Source organism: Echinops telfairi, unplaced genomic scaffold (assembly GCF_000313985.2).
Source record: "Echinops telfairi isolate 266 unplaced genomic scaffold, ASM31398v2 ScPeMD7_2291;HRSCAF=2852, whole genome shotgun sequence".
Classification (NCBI taxonomy): domain Eukaryota; kingdom Metazoa; phylum Chordata; class Mammalia; order Afrosoricida; family Tenrecidae; genus Echinops; species Echinops telfairi.
Genome location: NW_022106189.1, coordinates 7,748,675 through 7,764,386, shown reverse-complemented (window position 1 = coordinate 7,764,386; position 15,712 = coordinate 7,748,675). Strand labels below are relative to the sequence as shown.

The 15,712-nt window shown below is 41.3% G+C and overlaps 1 protein-coding gene across 1 annotated transcript in view; it reads left to right on the top strand.

Annotated features, from left to right (window-relative positions):
- VPS35 (VPS35 retromer complex component) overlaps positions 1 to 5,039 on the top strand; it is a 45,546-nt gene extending 40,507 nt beyond the window's left edge. Inside the window, exons 14-17 of the mRNA XM_004704702.3 lie at positions 1,094 to 1,273; positions 1,724 to 1,963; positions 2,374 to 2,517; positions 4,068 to 5,039. Of these exons, the coding sequence (XP_004704759.1) occupies positions 1,094 to 1,273; positions 1,724 to 1,963; positions 2,374 to 2,517; positions 4,068 to 4,247 (744 nt within the window). The 3' untranslated portion in view covers positions 4,248 to 5,039. The remainder of the gene's footprint in view (positions 1 to 1,093; positions 1,274 to 1,723; positions 1,964 to 2,373; positions 2,518 to 4,067) is intronic.
- Positions 5,040 to 15,712: the final 10,673 nt, after the last annotated feature.

The following is a 15,712-nucleotide window of genomic DNA, read 5'->3' as shown; positions in this document are numbered from 1 at the left end:
TACTTGAGTGGAGGCCCAATGTCCATCTGCTACCTTAATACTAAACCTATAAATATATGCACATAGATCTATTTCCCCATCCTCATATATAAATATATGTGCATGTGTACATGCCTGTATTTAGACCTCTATAAATACCCTTGGAAGCAGACTCTTTATCTTTCTGCCTCAGAGTGCCTGGTGGTTCAAATTGCTGACCTTCTAGTTAGCAGTCTCACCCCACCACTAAACCAAAACCCAAACCTACTGCTTTCAAGTCAATTCCAATGCCAAGTGACCCTATGTCGGGTTTCTTTATAAGAGTAGATAGCTTTATCATCTTCAGAGTGTTGTTTGAGCGGACATTATAGTTAACCGTCCATTGCTTACCTGACAACACCAAGGGCTCCTCTATGACTATAGTGAGGAAATAGAGAACTGATCAGACTTTCTGTATAGCAGTCATTCATCAGTGGTATTACATATTATTTCCAAAGGGAATAGAAAGTAGTTAAACAAGTCATGCTGCATCCAGTTTGTGTAATATTTTGTGGTCTTTAGAATCTTCCAAGTATCATAAGGAAAATGATTTTAACAAAATAGGAGAAAAAATTTTGGATACAAATTATGTGTAGTCAGAGGCCAACTAGTATTTTAATTGATTTTCAGTGAGCTTTTAAAAAGTAGAATACAAAACCACTTATGAATATCCCAAATATATTTATATTTGCACAAGAAAAAAAGAGAAAATGTTTACATCAGGGAGTTGTCAGTGATTAGCACCTATAAATTATGGGTGATAATAATATCTGTTTTAATTTTAAAATTCTTTTCTGTGTTTTCTCTAATTTGAGAATGTGTGACTCTTCTGATCAAGGGAAAGCAAACACGTAATATATTTTTAAAATGGCAAAACCAGCAACCTCCTGTGGATGTTTTGAGAACATGTCCTGTTTGTTTTACTTTGTGTTTCATAAACAAGATAGAGAAGGAAGATGATGGTAAAACTGTGTGCTCAGCTTTGCCTTGTTTACTTCTTATTATAGTGGATATTTTAAATAAGATGGATATTCTTGAACTTAAGGTAATTTAAAATCTTTCTTTCTTGTTTTAGGATGACAAATGGGAAAAGAAATGCCAGAAGATTTTTTCATTTGCTCACCAGACTATCAGCGCCTTGATCAAGGCAGAACTGGCAGAATTGCCCTTAAGGCTGTTTCTTCAAGGGGCCTTAGCTGCTGGAGAAATTGGTTTTGAAAATCATGAAACAGTAGCATATGAGTTTATGTCCCAGGTGCTGATCTATTCTTCCCTTTTTGTTGTGATTTAATTTTTTTTTAATTGTCCAGTGAGTTGCTTTTCTGTAGTTTCCATGACAGTGCATATGGATAATCTCTTTACCAGCTTGGAACCGCTTTAGACTGTAGTCATATTGACTAATGTAGAGTAGCAGAATCAACAGATGCTAGTGTTAATGAAGTCTTAGATTTCCAAGTGTGTCATGAGAGACACACACATATTTCATGGGAAAAACTACTTTGTGAATGTGGTTTGGGAGCTCTGGGTTAAAGTTAAATGGATTTCTTTGTTATACAACTTACTTGTCTGGAAATTGACTGTTAGAAGCCATATCTTATGCCTCCCCAAGAAAAAGGAAGGCATGCAGACTCTCACAGGTGGGGGACTGGGGGCATGTATTTTGGATGGCGATTCCCTAAAGTCCATTTTACTGTGTATCCCCCAGGCCTTTTCTCTGTATGAAGATGAAATCAGTGATTCCAAAGCACAGCTCGCTGCCATTACCTTGATCATTGGCACGTTTGAGAGGATGAAGTGCTTCAGTGAAGAGAATCATGAACCCTTGAGGACTCAGTGTGCCCTTGCTGCATCCAAACTTCTGAAGAAACCTGACCAGGGCCGGGCTGTGAGCACGTGTGCACATCTCTTCTGGTCTGGCAGAAACACAGACAAAAATGGGGAGGAGGTAAAGAGAGAGGTCATTCTTGACTCTGACAAAGAGGGGTGATCATTAACAGGGACTAGCTGCCTTTGCTGGTGCCCAGCTTGGGATGATTCAGAGTGCCTGGGAATCTAACCACCCCCCCCCAAAGTTCTTTGTTTTGTAAATTGAAGTGGACAGTAATATATTGAGAGTATCATCCTGTGGTGAAACCTCCACTTTGAGGATATTATAACATCCAGTTTATGTCATAAGCAAGCTGATACCACTAGCCTTTGTTTAAAAATATAGTTATATACTTTAAAAAAAAGAATGCAAAGGATTTAAAATGATGAAGCACTATAACATTGTATTTATTTCTTTGTGTGAGAACAGGACATTTGTGAATTATTAATCATTGCATTATTTCCCCTCCCCCACATTTCTAATTTTAGCTTCATGGAGGGAAGAGAGTAATGGAGTGCCTAAAAAAAGCACTAAAAATAGCAAATCAATGCATGGATCCTTCTCTACAAGTGCAGCTTTTTATAGAAATCCTGAACAGATACATCTATTTTTATGAAAAGGAGAATGATGCGGTAAGTTACTGCCTTTAAAGCATTAGTGAACCAATGATAAAGTGTTAGTTCAGAGAGCAGAAAAGTGGGCACTGGGTTTCAACCCTGAATCTAAAGTCTATTCGTTTGCTCTTAGGCTATTCGATTTTTTCACTTTGCTGTCTTCCTTCTCCAAATCATCTCACTGTGAGACTTGTGAGTGGGAGTTTATGGGTGGGGAAATGGTTACGTGCTAACCAGAAAGAAGGTTGGCAGCTTAAGTCCACCCAGAGGTCCCTTAGAAGAAAGGCTTCTTTGAAAAAATCAGCCATTAAAAAGCTAGAGAACACAATCTTTGCTATCAGACTATACTTGATTGGGAGTTATCAATGATGTGGACTACTCTCTCTTTTTAAAATGTTTTGGCTGAAAGTTCACAGAGCACATCTGTTTTCCATTATTCAACATACACATTTTGTTTTGTAACATTAGTAGCACTTCCTTCAGTATAACGGCACTCTGAGTGCTTCCTGCCTGTGTTCCTGTAGCCATTAGTGTTTCTTTCCTGCCCCTTCCTTCTTTCAGAGCTTTGTTTTGGGACAAATGCTGCCCTCTGGTCTTGTATTGTTCATTGTTTTGAGCAGTGCATTCCTAACAAGTGTTTTTACTCGTCATTGTATAGGCCTGTCTGTTGTTTCATTGCAAAATGATCCCTGGGGTGGCTTCTGACCCATGTCTACCTGATAGGACAGAGTAGATCTGTGCCCTGTAGGATTTGCAAGGTTGTAATCTCTGTGGAATAAGACTGCCTCATGCCACAGGTGGCCAGTGGGTTGGAAGCACCAACCTTTCAGCCAACAGCCCAACACAGTGCATTGCTCCACCAGGGCTTCTTTTTGCTGATTAGTTGTGACCAAATCAGTTCACCCTCTAATGGAAGAACTAATACAAGAAAATTCACATTTCTTTTGATGTCATATAAACTAGCCACTGCCTGTTTGAAAAACAGAATACATTTTAAATGCCAGTACTGGGCTGATTTGCTATTGTGTTCAAGTTTAAAATAATTTCTTAGTACATTATCTTCTACCACTGTGATGTTAGTCAAGAATTGTAGGTTAAATAAGTTTGTGCTTTTGTTCTTTTATTAGCTCATGTTTGAATTATTTTGTTAAGATTATGGAAAAACGGAATTAAAAGATAATGGAATTTTTTTTTCCATGAACTTTTTGAAGCCCCACTCATGCTGGTGCGTGTACATGCATTTGGCTAGGTTTTTTACTGGGAGCTCTGGTGCACTGTCAGGTAAGCATTGAACTGCTAATTGTGACCAGCTGCTTCTTGGGAGAAAATTGAGGCCGTTCTCTCCTGTGAAGATTCGCAGCCTCAGAAACCCTGCATGGGGTTGCTCTGAGTTGAAATTGATTCCATCACACTTGGTTTGGGTTTCGTTTTGATAGTTTCTCATTTATCTTTTCTCATAGTGTCTGTGGAAACTGATGGAAGTAGCACAAGCTCCACAAAACAGTTTTTATTAAATTCCATTTTTGTAGTACCTGCTTGATCATGAAATTGTACATACTCTTTTGTAGGTAACAATTCAAGTTTTGAATCAGCTAATCCAGAAGATTCGAGAAGACCTCCCGAATCTTGAATCCAGTGAAGAAACAGAACAGATTAACAAACATTTCCATAACACTCTGGAGCATTTGCGTCTGAGGCGGGAATCACCAGAATCTGAGGGGCCAATCTATGAAGGTCTCGTCCTCTAACCAGGAAACAGTCTCACATACTCCTTTCCATCTACATCCAGTGCGGGTTTTATTATACTAGTTTCCTGTCCATAGATTGTGCCTTTCAGAAATGCTGAGGTCGGTTTCCCTTTCTTACCTGTCATGTGCTTTACCCAGCACCTCCAGACGCTCACCTGCAGGACCTTAATAAAGTTTATTCACTTCATAAGTGTTCAGGTCTGTCTGACCGCCCTGAGTAGCATGACTGATCTGCTATTTAAAATTCCTGTGATTTTTAAAAACAAAGAGAAAACACCCATTTATCTCAGCCACTAATGAAGCTTTCCTTTTTTTCTGCTGTGTTTGTTTCCCCCCATTGTTGACTGTGTAATTTTTTCCATTACTGGGGAGTACTAACCCAAAAGTGTCTTGTCTCTTTGTTCTCTAGTCCAACTTGAGATTAATTTAGAAGAAAGGAATACTGTATGTGGAATTCACCTTGGACTTTTCTCTAAATTCAAGATGAGGCCATATATAATATTCTCTTCAAAAGTAGAATATTTTAATGCATGTTTGAGACTTCTAAAGCACCGTGGTCGAAACCTGGAGCTATATTTTGCATATTTGTATGCAGTGATCCATTAAGAACCTATGTTGTCTCCTGGGCATATTTATCAAAATAATTTTGTTCTAAATAGTAGACAGTAGAAAATTTGTGATCTATATAATTTATGTAAGCTTTCATTATTGTAAATTTAGGGGGAAATGCATCACACAGTTATCATGATTTTTTTTTCCACCAGTGAAACAATAAAGTCGCTATTAACAGTTCTGGATAATTTGCTTCTTCTACACTATTATGATTCAGAAAAGGAATAGTTGAATGCCTATGGCATTTAGTAGACATTTTCATATATTCACGGAGCTCACAAGTTCAACTCTAGTTTTAAGAACATTTTAAGCGATGTCCCATCTTCTCTTTTAGTCAGTTACACACATTTGCTTTCCTCAGCCTTATACTACTTTTCTAAGCATGCTTAGTCCTCATTAACACCTAAAGGCTCAGCACCTGTATTAGTTTTCTGTTGTATCAATTCGTTTCTTAAAAAAAAAAGTTTATCTCTTTTTTTCTGGGTCAGGAGTTTGGGAGTTTCTCAAGAGGTTGCAGACGGGGCCACAGCCGTCTGAAGTTTGCTCCTGGAGGCTCTGCTTTCATACTGACTTGGCTGTTGGCTGGAGGCCTCATTTCCCCTTGTGACCCCTGAAGGGCAAGACTGTTTTCACAACATGGTGCTGGCTTCCCCAGAATGAGTGATCCAAGAGAGCATGGAAGCCAAAAAACACTTGCTTAAGGCCTGCCCATGGAAGTGATGCAATGTTGTGCCTTGTTCTATTAGAGAGAGTTACAACATCCAGCCCACACTTAGGGGGAATTGAACTGTACATGAATAGAGTAATACCATTTCACACCTCACCATCTGTCCTCCCAATGAAAGATATCTAACACTTGGTACGTTTTACAAGAACAAGTGTTCCCAGATTTTTAGAGTAGTAGTTGTTAGGTGCCAGGTTGTTCTTCAACTGGTGTCCAACAGAACAAAACACTGCCCATCCTCACAGTCCTTGCCATGTTTGAGCCTGCTATTTCAGCCGCAGTGTCACTCTGTCACATTGAGGATCTTTCTCTTTTTGCTGACCCTAGCTTTAGCAAGCTTAATGCCCTCTAGGGATGGCCCTTTCTGATAACAGGTTCAAAATACAGGAGGCACTCTCACCAACCAAGGAGCATTTTGCTTATACTTCCAAACAGATGTGTTTGCCTTTCTGGCAGCCCACGGTGTATTCAGTACCCTACACCATCATTTAAAGGCAACAGTTCTTCAGTCTTCCTTATTCATTGTCTTCCATACTTATGAGGTGATGCAAAGTACCATGCCTTGGGTCAGACACATGTTAATGAGTTAGGTGACCACAAGGTAGTGGTGTTGCTCTTTAACACTTTAAAGATGGTTAACTCTACTCTACTTCATTTGATTTCTTGATCGCTGCTGCCATGGGCATTAATTGTGGGTCCAAGTAAAATCATACCCTTGGCAGCTTTTCTCTGTTTTCATGACATTCCCTATGTGTGGGGTGAAGGAGAGGGGTCCCCCACAAATCATCACAGGTCCGGTAGGTGCAATTGTATAGCGATAATAAGTAAGGATTATAGTAAAGCCATAGAGAGCATGAGAGATAGAAGAGTAAAGTAATAGAGTCAGACATAATTCACAGTAGCATTGCTGACCTCAGCCCCGTTTGATGGTCCACGTGGGGGTAACCCTGCCACGAGAGCAGGAGCAGCCTCAGGGACCGAGAACCTGGGACCACTTTTTCTTTATTGCTAACCAAGCGTTCTATCTCTTTAGGGGGTCATGATTACAGGTAACCACACGTCACAGGAAGGGGCATCTATGATAGGCATAAGTGTAACAGTAAGGGGATGAACTAGGGGTGTGCCCATACGAATGGGAAGGTCTAGGGGTATACATGTGACAAGATGGATGGACCCTAGATTCATGATGGCAGCCTAACCTTGGTCATACTTGGGCGGGTTTGACCTCTCTGGTGTCTCCTACAAGGAAACAGACAACTACTATCCTTATCAGAAGGGAGTGGGCCCTCCTTGTGGGATAAACAGTGGTGTCTGCTTGGTCTAGATGGCTGATAGCTCTTAGGGAGAATGACGCCTAATTTACCCCTGATGACCTCGAAGTGTATAGTCATTCTCAAGCAGCTAAGTCTGGGATATACTTGGGGGAGACAGCTTGAGAAAAATCCTGTTTCCCATACCTATGGATCCACTTTGGATTTTATGTTGAAGTATAATCTGTAGTAAAGGCTGTGCATGTATATATACATTTAGTCTTCATTAGTAAGTGCTTCAAATCCTTCAATTTCAAGAAGCAAAGTTGTATCATCTGTATGACACCAAGTTGTTCTTCATGTAATCCAGCTTCTCATTATTTGTTCAGCATATATTTGAATTAATATGGCGAAAGGATAGAACCCTAACCCTAATCTTCCCTGATTTTAAACCATGCAGTATCCCCCTCTTCTGCTCAAAGTTTCAGAGGTAGTACCATTAAATACATCAAGTATGCCAAACTTTTGTTACACCTCTTAAACCAACAACCCTTTTCTGTTCTTAGTGTTAATTTGCCAGGTGAGCCTGATTATAGTTTAGAGGTTTTAAAAAAGACATGGAGCCAGCATCAGACCTCTTCTGTCTTCACAAGGCAAGGAGGACCAAACAGCCCAAGCCAATCCTGTGAAGCAGAGGCCATATGTGCCTCCGTCCTTTAACCTTCTTAACTCATTCTGACACCAGCTATCCCTTCACAGCATTCTCCAATTCTCTGTTGAATCTGATAGTTCAAATCCACATAGAATTCAAACAATACTCATGATTATGGAGTTTATTAGAGAAATTAACAGGTTACAATCCAGAAGCAGGAATATTCAGGAAATAACTCCTTGGCCAGGGTAGCTTCTTAACTGTGTTCACAGGCACGTCTCTCTGGTCTTTGGCCCTGCGACCCTTGATCTGGCATTTTTAGAAAGCCCTCTTGGTGCTGCTGATAAATGCCCACCATGACCTCCCCCTCAACAAACGCCTCCTGCCCAAAGGCACTAAGCTCTACTTCATCTGTGGGCCCATCACTCTGTCTTATGCTCTGGGTCTATTGTTAGCACTCTGCCTTCTCTGGTGTCATGACTTTCTCTTTCTGGATCAAGAAGTTCAATGTACAAGGATCTTGGGATCCAAATGACTCCATTCTTGGCTCTTCTTTCTTGATGGTAGTGAGATCCCACATTCCTACTTCTAAGATAGCTCATTTTATACCCCAAAATGCAAAATTGACTGTCCCCATGTTAAGATACTAAGGTTTTAAAGCCCCATATGAATATAATACATCAGCAGCATCTCCCACCTTCTTACCAGATCCATCAGGAAAAGGGGAAATGCCCACCCAGTTAAATAATTCACTGCACCACCATGGCTCACATACCCATTTTATTCACAGTTTTGTGCAATACACTTGAAAAAAGATGATGCAGCAAGAATTCTCAAATTTGTGCTCAGGAGGAGAATGGTCAGGGTAAGATAATGTACACATGCGGTGTCATGGGATTGATGGGAAGAGACCCAAGTTTAAGAAACAAAAATCCCTGCTAATAATCATAACTTAAGATTTATATTAAAAATTGTGCACTTACCAAACATAATTCAGCACTGAATGTAAAGGCAACCAAGATATGGTCCATAGCTTAAAGCAGTGGTTCTCACCTTCCTAATGCCATGACTCCCCAATCATAAAATTATTTTCATTGCTACTGCTTAACTGTAATTTTGCTACTGTTATGAATCAGGCGACCCCTGTGAAAGAGTTGATTGACCCCCCAAGGGGTCGCGACCCACAGGATGAGAACTGCAGCCTTAAAGGCTTTTTATCTGAATATCAGTAATTCCAGAATATGATATAGTTGGCCCAGGAGAGCATGGAAGGGGGCCTTTGGGGAGTGGGAGGCATGAGGAACAACCTGGGAAGATCTTAGGAACTCTCATGGGACTCCACCACAGAGCTTATTGCCTGCTTAATTTGGGCGAGGCTCATGTTAGATTTTAGACTTCATGCTCAACATACATCACTCAGTAGTCAGACTCTTAGATATACAAAAAGTAAACTAAGCATTTAGAAACTTTTATAGCAATTTGACAATAATGCTTTGTTGAATCTACAACAGATTTGAACTTGTGTTTTTATATCAGTTTTTATGCCCACTCTGGTCATTTTGTATAGTGAAACCTTTACAGGACTGCCTTGCTTTTCTGCACTTTACAGGGTGCAGTCTTAACTACTTTCCCATTGCTCTCAATTAGTGGAAAATACACCCCCCTCCCTGTGACAGTATTTCAGCTCCTACAGGTTTTACTGTATTTTACCCAAAATCTTTACACAGTTGGGGATAGGTGCTTCACAGATGGATAGAAACACTGACTCAGAGAGGGCTGACTTTGTGCCAAATGGCAGTGAACTCCAATGGTATACTCATGGGCAGGACACATCTTGGCAGATCGCATTCTTTCACTGAGATGCCTGCTGTGTTAGAACATTCCTGCCCTTCCTGGATCTCCACCAAAGAAATCAGTAACTGCTTCCAACTGGTCCTCAAGCCGTCTGGCTAGGTTAATGGATAAGGGAACCTGTCCATTAAGGACCCTGGTTAGGTAAAGACTGATGCTGTATCCATCAGTGCAAGTAAAAGAGAGGTGCTTCACTTGTGCAGGCATTGTATTTTGAAGGGAAATAATGAACAGTTATTGTACAGGTCATGTGTCTCCTAAGAGCTATTGAGAAATATGACAGACACACGGAATATATGCAATCAAAGACACAGGATTTGAACATACAAGTCTGTTAAGCATTGGACTCCTAACCACAAGGTCAGTGGCTCAAGCCCACCAGCAGGGCCATGAGAGAAAATTGAGGCCATTTACTCCCACAAAGATGGGGTCGGGCGAGTCTTCCGATTATACTTACGATTATACTTGTTCTCTCTTTTTAAGAATCTAAGGGAATGTATTCACAAAAGAATTGAAAGGATTTCTCAGCAGAATTGATGTCAACAATGGGAATTCCAGACTACATATTGTGAGTGCAAGGTGCTGGGGGAGGAGATCTGTGTGTAAGAGAATGAAACATTGCTTGGTTCTGTGCCATCTGCACAATTATTATATTTTAGCTCATTGTTGCAGCTGCTAGATTAGTCCATCTTGTTGAGGGTCTTCCTCTGTTTTGCTGACCCTCTACCAATGTAACCATGATGGTGTGTTGGTTACCCATTTGGGCTGCTAACCTCAAGGTGGACACTTTGGAACTACTAGTAGTTCTGTAGGAGAAAGATAGGGCTTTCTATGCCCATAAGCAGTTACAGCCTCAGAAGTTCACAGGAGCAGTTCTACTCTGTCCTATAGGGTCTCCATGAGCCGGCCTTAAATTGATGGCAGTGAGGCGGTTCTTTTTGTTTTTTGTCATCCCTACTTTACCAAACATCATTTCCGTCTCCAGGGTCTGATCCCTCCTGATAACATGCTCATAGTATATGAGGTGAAGTTTTGCCATTCAAGAAGCATTCTGGCTGTACTTCTTCAAAGACACTTTTTTCTGATGGTCATAGTATGTATTCAATATTCTTCATCAACAATAATTCAAATGCATCAACTCCTCTGCTTTATTCATTATTTATTCTTATTCATACAGTTTTAAGTGGCTAATTTTTCAGAAGTGGCTTGCTGTTTTCTTTCTAGTCCATCTTAATCTGGAAACGCTACTGAAGCCTGCCCACCAAGGTAACCCTGCTGGTATTTGAAATACTGGTAGCATAGTTTATAGCAACACAGCAACTTGCAAGCCACTGTAGTATGACAAATTAACAGACAAGTAGTGGGCTAGTATTGCATCACCTGTTTTCTCTTGAGCTTAAATTTACCAGATTTGCAGAAGGCTAACCCCAAGGTCAGCAGTTCAAAACCACCAGGGGTTCCTCGGGAGAAAGATGAGGCTTTCTACTCCAGTAAAGAGAACCACTATAGGAAATCCACAGGGTAAGTTACACTGTGACCATTAGCTCTGCCATGATTCAGAATCTACTTGATGGCTTTGAGTTGTTTTTTGTTTGTTTGTTGATTTATGGATACCAGTGAAAGCCCCAAATCCATTTGCCAAGTCCCCATGTGGATTAAGCATCCATTGAATTCCTTCTGATCATTAACCAGGGATGTGCAGTCTCCTTTTTAGACTTGCCTGGGTGTGGCCTTAATGGAGACTCATACTGGGGTAGTGTAGTCATGTGTCATGCCCTGATTGCTTTGGTCAGAAGGCCCTGGACCAATTTTGTAAGTTCTTCTGTCTAACACTAATACATATATCCCAATCATGGTCACATTCCTGTGTCTGTAGCTGCTCATGTAACTTTCATGTATTGATTTGCTGCCATTCATGCTTTTGTGACAGTTTCCTTTGCCCTCCCATATTCTTTTTAAGTCTCTCAAACTCAGCAAACCCTTGGGTGCCATTATGTCCTCGTGCTAATGGCACCCCTCCTCTAAATGTGTATTTGTTCTACTTACATCTTAATAAATGTTCTCCTAAAATTATATTTGAGATTTGGGGTCTCCTTTGTACTCTAAAACACTCTCTCATGAATTAATAAACCTGGACATTTCTCCACATCTGTATCCGGTAGGGGTCCCTGTCATCTGTGAAGCACAACAAATGTGACCATTTAGAACAACTGTATCTAATTTGTTTTTGTCTGTTTATCCTTGTTCCTTTGTCCCATAATTTCATCAGGAGGAATTGTTAGATCTCTCCCTCTCCTGGGACAGATATACCTCGATCCTTGTCTTCCCACAAGAAAGAACTCACGCTGAAGCCTGGTTGGTGACCCAAGTGAGTTTTATGAAAGTAGAAGCAGCTTCAGGTCTTACAGTAAGTGGAACACAAGCCAGACAGAGTCCGCGGCTCAGTTGCGGGATCACAGCCCGGCTGTGCTACAGTATGTAGCAGCCCCTGGGAGAGTGCCACAGTAAAACCTCTGGCCTGTTCAGGGACCCCGTTGGGAGGCGTCGTCAACGATACTGGTTGACCCCATTAGCTGGATCAAATTCACCTGGCCTAGATGGGCCAATCCAGGTATAATGCCCATCTAGGTATACCAGCCCTTCCTGGCCGGGAGCTGGAACTAACAGAATTGTTAGTGTCGCTGACTGACAAGGAGTCTGTGAGAGTCTGTCACTGTATAGCCACAGAAAGACCAGATTGATTAGAGAAATCCTAAGTTTATTTCTGCAAGTGCTGACAGAAGGGAATAATCAGGTGTGTCACCTCTGAACTGCTTTTTTTTAAAAAAGCCCAAATCCAGCAATTTCTATACCTTAAACTATGTGACAAGAAACAGACTTTGCAATAAATAGTCCAAGAGGTAATTAACAGGTTGTATGATGATCAGAGGACTTTCAAGCAATGGGATAAAAGGGAGCAGATTCACAGAAAACAATTTATATTTTTCCAAGGGCTTATCAGACCATCAATTGATAATTTCTTATTTTTTTTAGATCATTTTATTGGGGGCTCTTACAACTCTTGCTACAATCCATACATCAATTGTGTCCGACATATTAGTACATATAGTCCATAATTTTTTGCTAGACATTTACTTTCCGTTGAGCTCTTGGGATCAGCTCTTTTTTTTTAAATTGATATTTTCAGTACTACAGAAGCTGTCAGACCCATACCCTCTAGCGTTTCAGCCTCTGCTTATCTAAATGGCTCTACTCCCCCTTTCCTAAATTAGAGAATCCTTGAGTAATGAACAGGTTTTGCAACAGACCCGGGCAGGTTAAAAGGGAATTTTTACTATAGGGGAGGGTGCTGTTATATCCCGTGTGGTATACCGAAAGGTTTTTTCACAGGTTGTCCCCGCAAATATATGCCAAACCTAATACACTGCTTGCAACACATATTCTATGACTGCACACTCAGAGGTCAGCTGCTTAGAGGTTATCGCCCGGAGGGCATCAGCCATCTAGGACAATCAGACCCTATTGTCTGTCCCACCCTAGGTGGGGCCCACTCCCTGCTGATAAGGATAGTGGATTGCATCCCTGAAGGAGAGCCCAGACACAAGGTCAAGCCAACTCAAGGAGGACCAAGGTTAGGCTGCCATCTTGAATCTAGGGTCCACCCATCTTGTCACATGTGTATCCTTAGTGCCACCCCTTCCAATTGTGTGTACTCCCCTAGCTTGTCCCCTTCTGATTGATGTATGCTTATTGTACAACCCCTTCCCCTTATGATGTAATCAGGGGGGCTTGCACTCCCCGAAAGTGTATATATGCCGTGATTGTAAATACATTCATGTTCTCTGCGAGGACCCGGCTGCTGAGATCATGGCCGTCCTGGAGGTGAGTGCTTGCATGCTTTATCTTGTCTGATGTCTCTTTAGTTTCACCCCTCAATTACACAACTTCCCCTTGGACCCGTTAGATTGTGGGAGCTGGCACCCCACAATTTGGCACAGGGCCAAGGGAAGGTCTCCCGGAGGAGAGATTACCCCGTGCAATGGTTGTGTAACCCCATTGGATGGGGAGGGAATTGGGGAAATTGTTTGAAGTGAGGATCTGGTTGGGAGATTGGCAGATAAGTAGTAGAAATAGTAATAATAATAGAATAAGTATTTTAAAAGGACAATGGGGCAAGATAAGAGTAAACCTGAGACTTATGGTATTACGCTCATGTACCTACTGAAAAAACAGGACATAAGAGTAACAAACAGAAAAATGCAACATTTTCTACAAGTAATGTTAGATCTCTCTGGAGCTAGATCTACCTCGGTCCTTGGCTCCTCAGGAGAAAGAATTCACGCCAAAGCCTGGTTTGTGATCCAAGTGAGTTTTATGAGAGTTAGAAGTTGTTTCAGGTTTACATGGCACCCATAGGACTCCTCCCAAACATGCAGCCTGCCTGGAAACTGCCTGGTGGCACGCAAAAGTGTCCCAAAGTTCTGTGGCTCCTGCCTTTTCAAGGATTCCATGGGGAGGCATGGTGGACGACCCCTGATCGACCCCATTGGCTGAATTGAATTTACCTGGCCTAGGTGGGCCAATCCAGGCTCAGCGCCCACCCATGCCTGAACCTCTGAGCATGTGCAGTGCGCCACTCCTTTGTTTCTGTAGCTTGACCCTCTGGGCATGCATTAACGGACATCCCCCAGCCCTATGCTAGCCTACCTAACATTAATAAAAAGTATAATCCTTGGTTCCCAGAGGAAGGAATTTAGGAGGAAGTTCTGTGGGCTCAAGTTAAGGTGGTTTTAGAACTTTTACAGGAGAAAAAGAAAGAGTAATATCAATCTAGTGAGAAGTCTTGTGTGAGCTATCGAAATCTAGAAAAACAAGGTAAAGTCTTTGCATGAGTATGAAGTAGGTGATGAAAATTTAGAAAAAACTGAAGAAGCAGTGACTGATTTGTTATCTAAAGCCTCTGGTTCTAAACAAACTCATGGCTAAAGCCTCTATGCCCGAGGGGGACTTCAGCCTTAGAAGGTCTAAAGAAAGCCCATTAGAGCAGTGGTTCTCAACCTTCCTAATGCCGGGACCCTTCAGTACAGTTCCTCATGTTGTAGTAACCCACAACCATAAAATTATTTTCATTGCTACTTCATAACTGTAATTTTGCTACTTTTATGAATCGTAAATATCTGAGATGCAGGATATATTTTCATTGTAACATGTTCATTGTTACAAATTGAACATAATTAAAACATAGTGATTGATATAAAGTTTATTGTGCCAACCTGGCCAATAAACACATGTGGAGTTAATTGAAGGGTGGAACAAGAAATGGCTTGGTGACCCTCACTTTTCTAGTTCTCGGGTCTCTTGCTTTCTGCTAGTTGGACCAGGGTGCAGCTGCCTTAGCCAGTTCCCTGCTTCAGCTTGCAAGGCTCACTTCCTGCAAGATATCCCCAAGGAGAAGCTGCATGGACCTACCCCATGAAGCCCTGGGTGCTGGAGCAACCGTGTGGAGACCCCTGCCAGCGCTGAGATGCTTACACCTTCACTGATTCGGCTTTCCTCCTGCAGTCGGCATCATTGCTTGTCTTTTGTGAGATGGAGGAGGACTTTGTGGATTGGTGTTGGACATATGGGTTAATGTTGGACTTGTGGGCTTGGGCAGCACTGGGTTGGGATGTGCACTTAACCTTTATATAAAACTCTTTTATACATGAGTTTCTGTGAATTTGGTTCTCTAAATTTGGTTCTCTAATCACAAAACAATATGTAGTTATATATTGTGAAATATTTATTTGTAATTACAAATAATCAAAATTTTATCTTGAAGCATAGTGTAGCATGGGTAAGTCTTAATATAACAGTAAACTACATTGCTACATTTTGTGACTATGCATAAAAAGCCAATGTCAGTACGAAGGTTGAGATAGCTTCTTTCTCATCAGATCAGAAATTCTCAGGGCAATCTTTGCAAGAGCACAATGAAGATCATCTTCCACAACAAGTCTACCCCTATATTTAGACTTGATAACCAACAAGCTGGAAAACTGTTTCACAAAGATATGTTGGTGGAAATGGAAGAAGGCACAACAGTCTCAGAACAGGATCTGACTGCAAACACTTGATCCAGAATTTTGTAACTGGCATTGTAGGAAAATCAGTTCTTGCTGCATCGCTGTTAATAAGTTTAATGAACTTAACTCCTCCCATGCTGTCTCAGGAACATCTTCAACTTTGACTGTGAACGGGCTTCTGGCAAGTGCAAATGGGGTGTCAGGTAGATTTGGAAAGTACGATGAAATCCTGTCTGCAAGCATGTACAAGTGTTCTTTCACAGAAATTATCATAATCCTTTTGTCTGGTTCAAGGTCGTGATCCTCAAAGA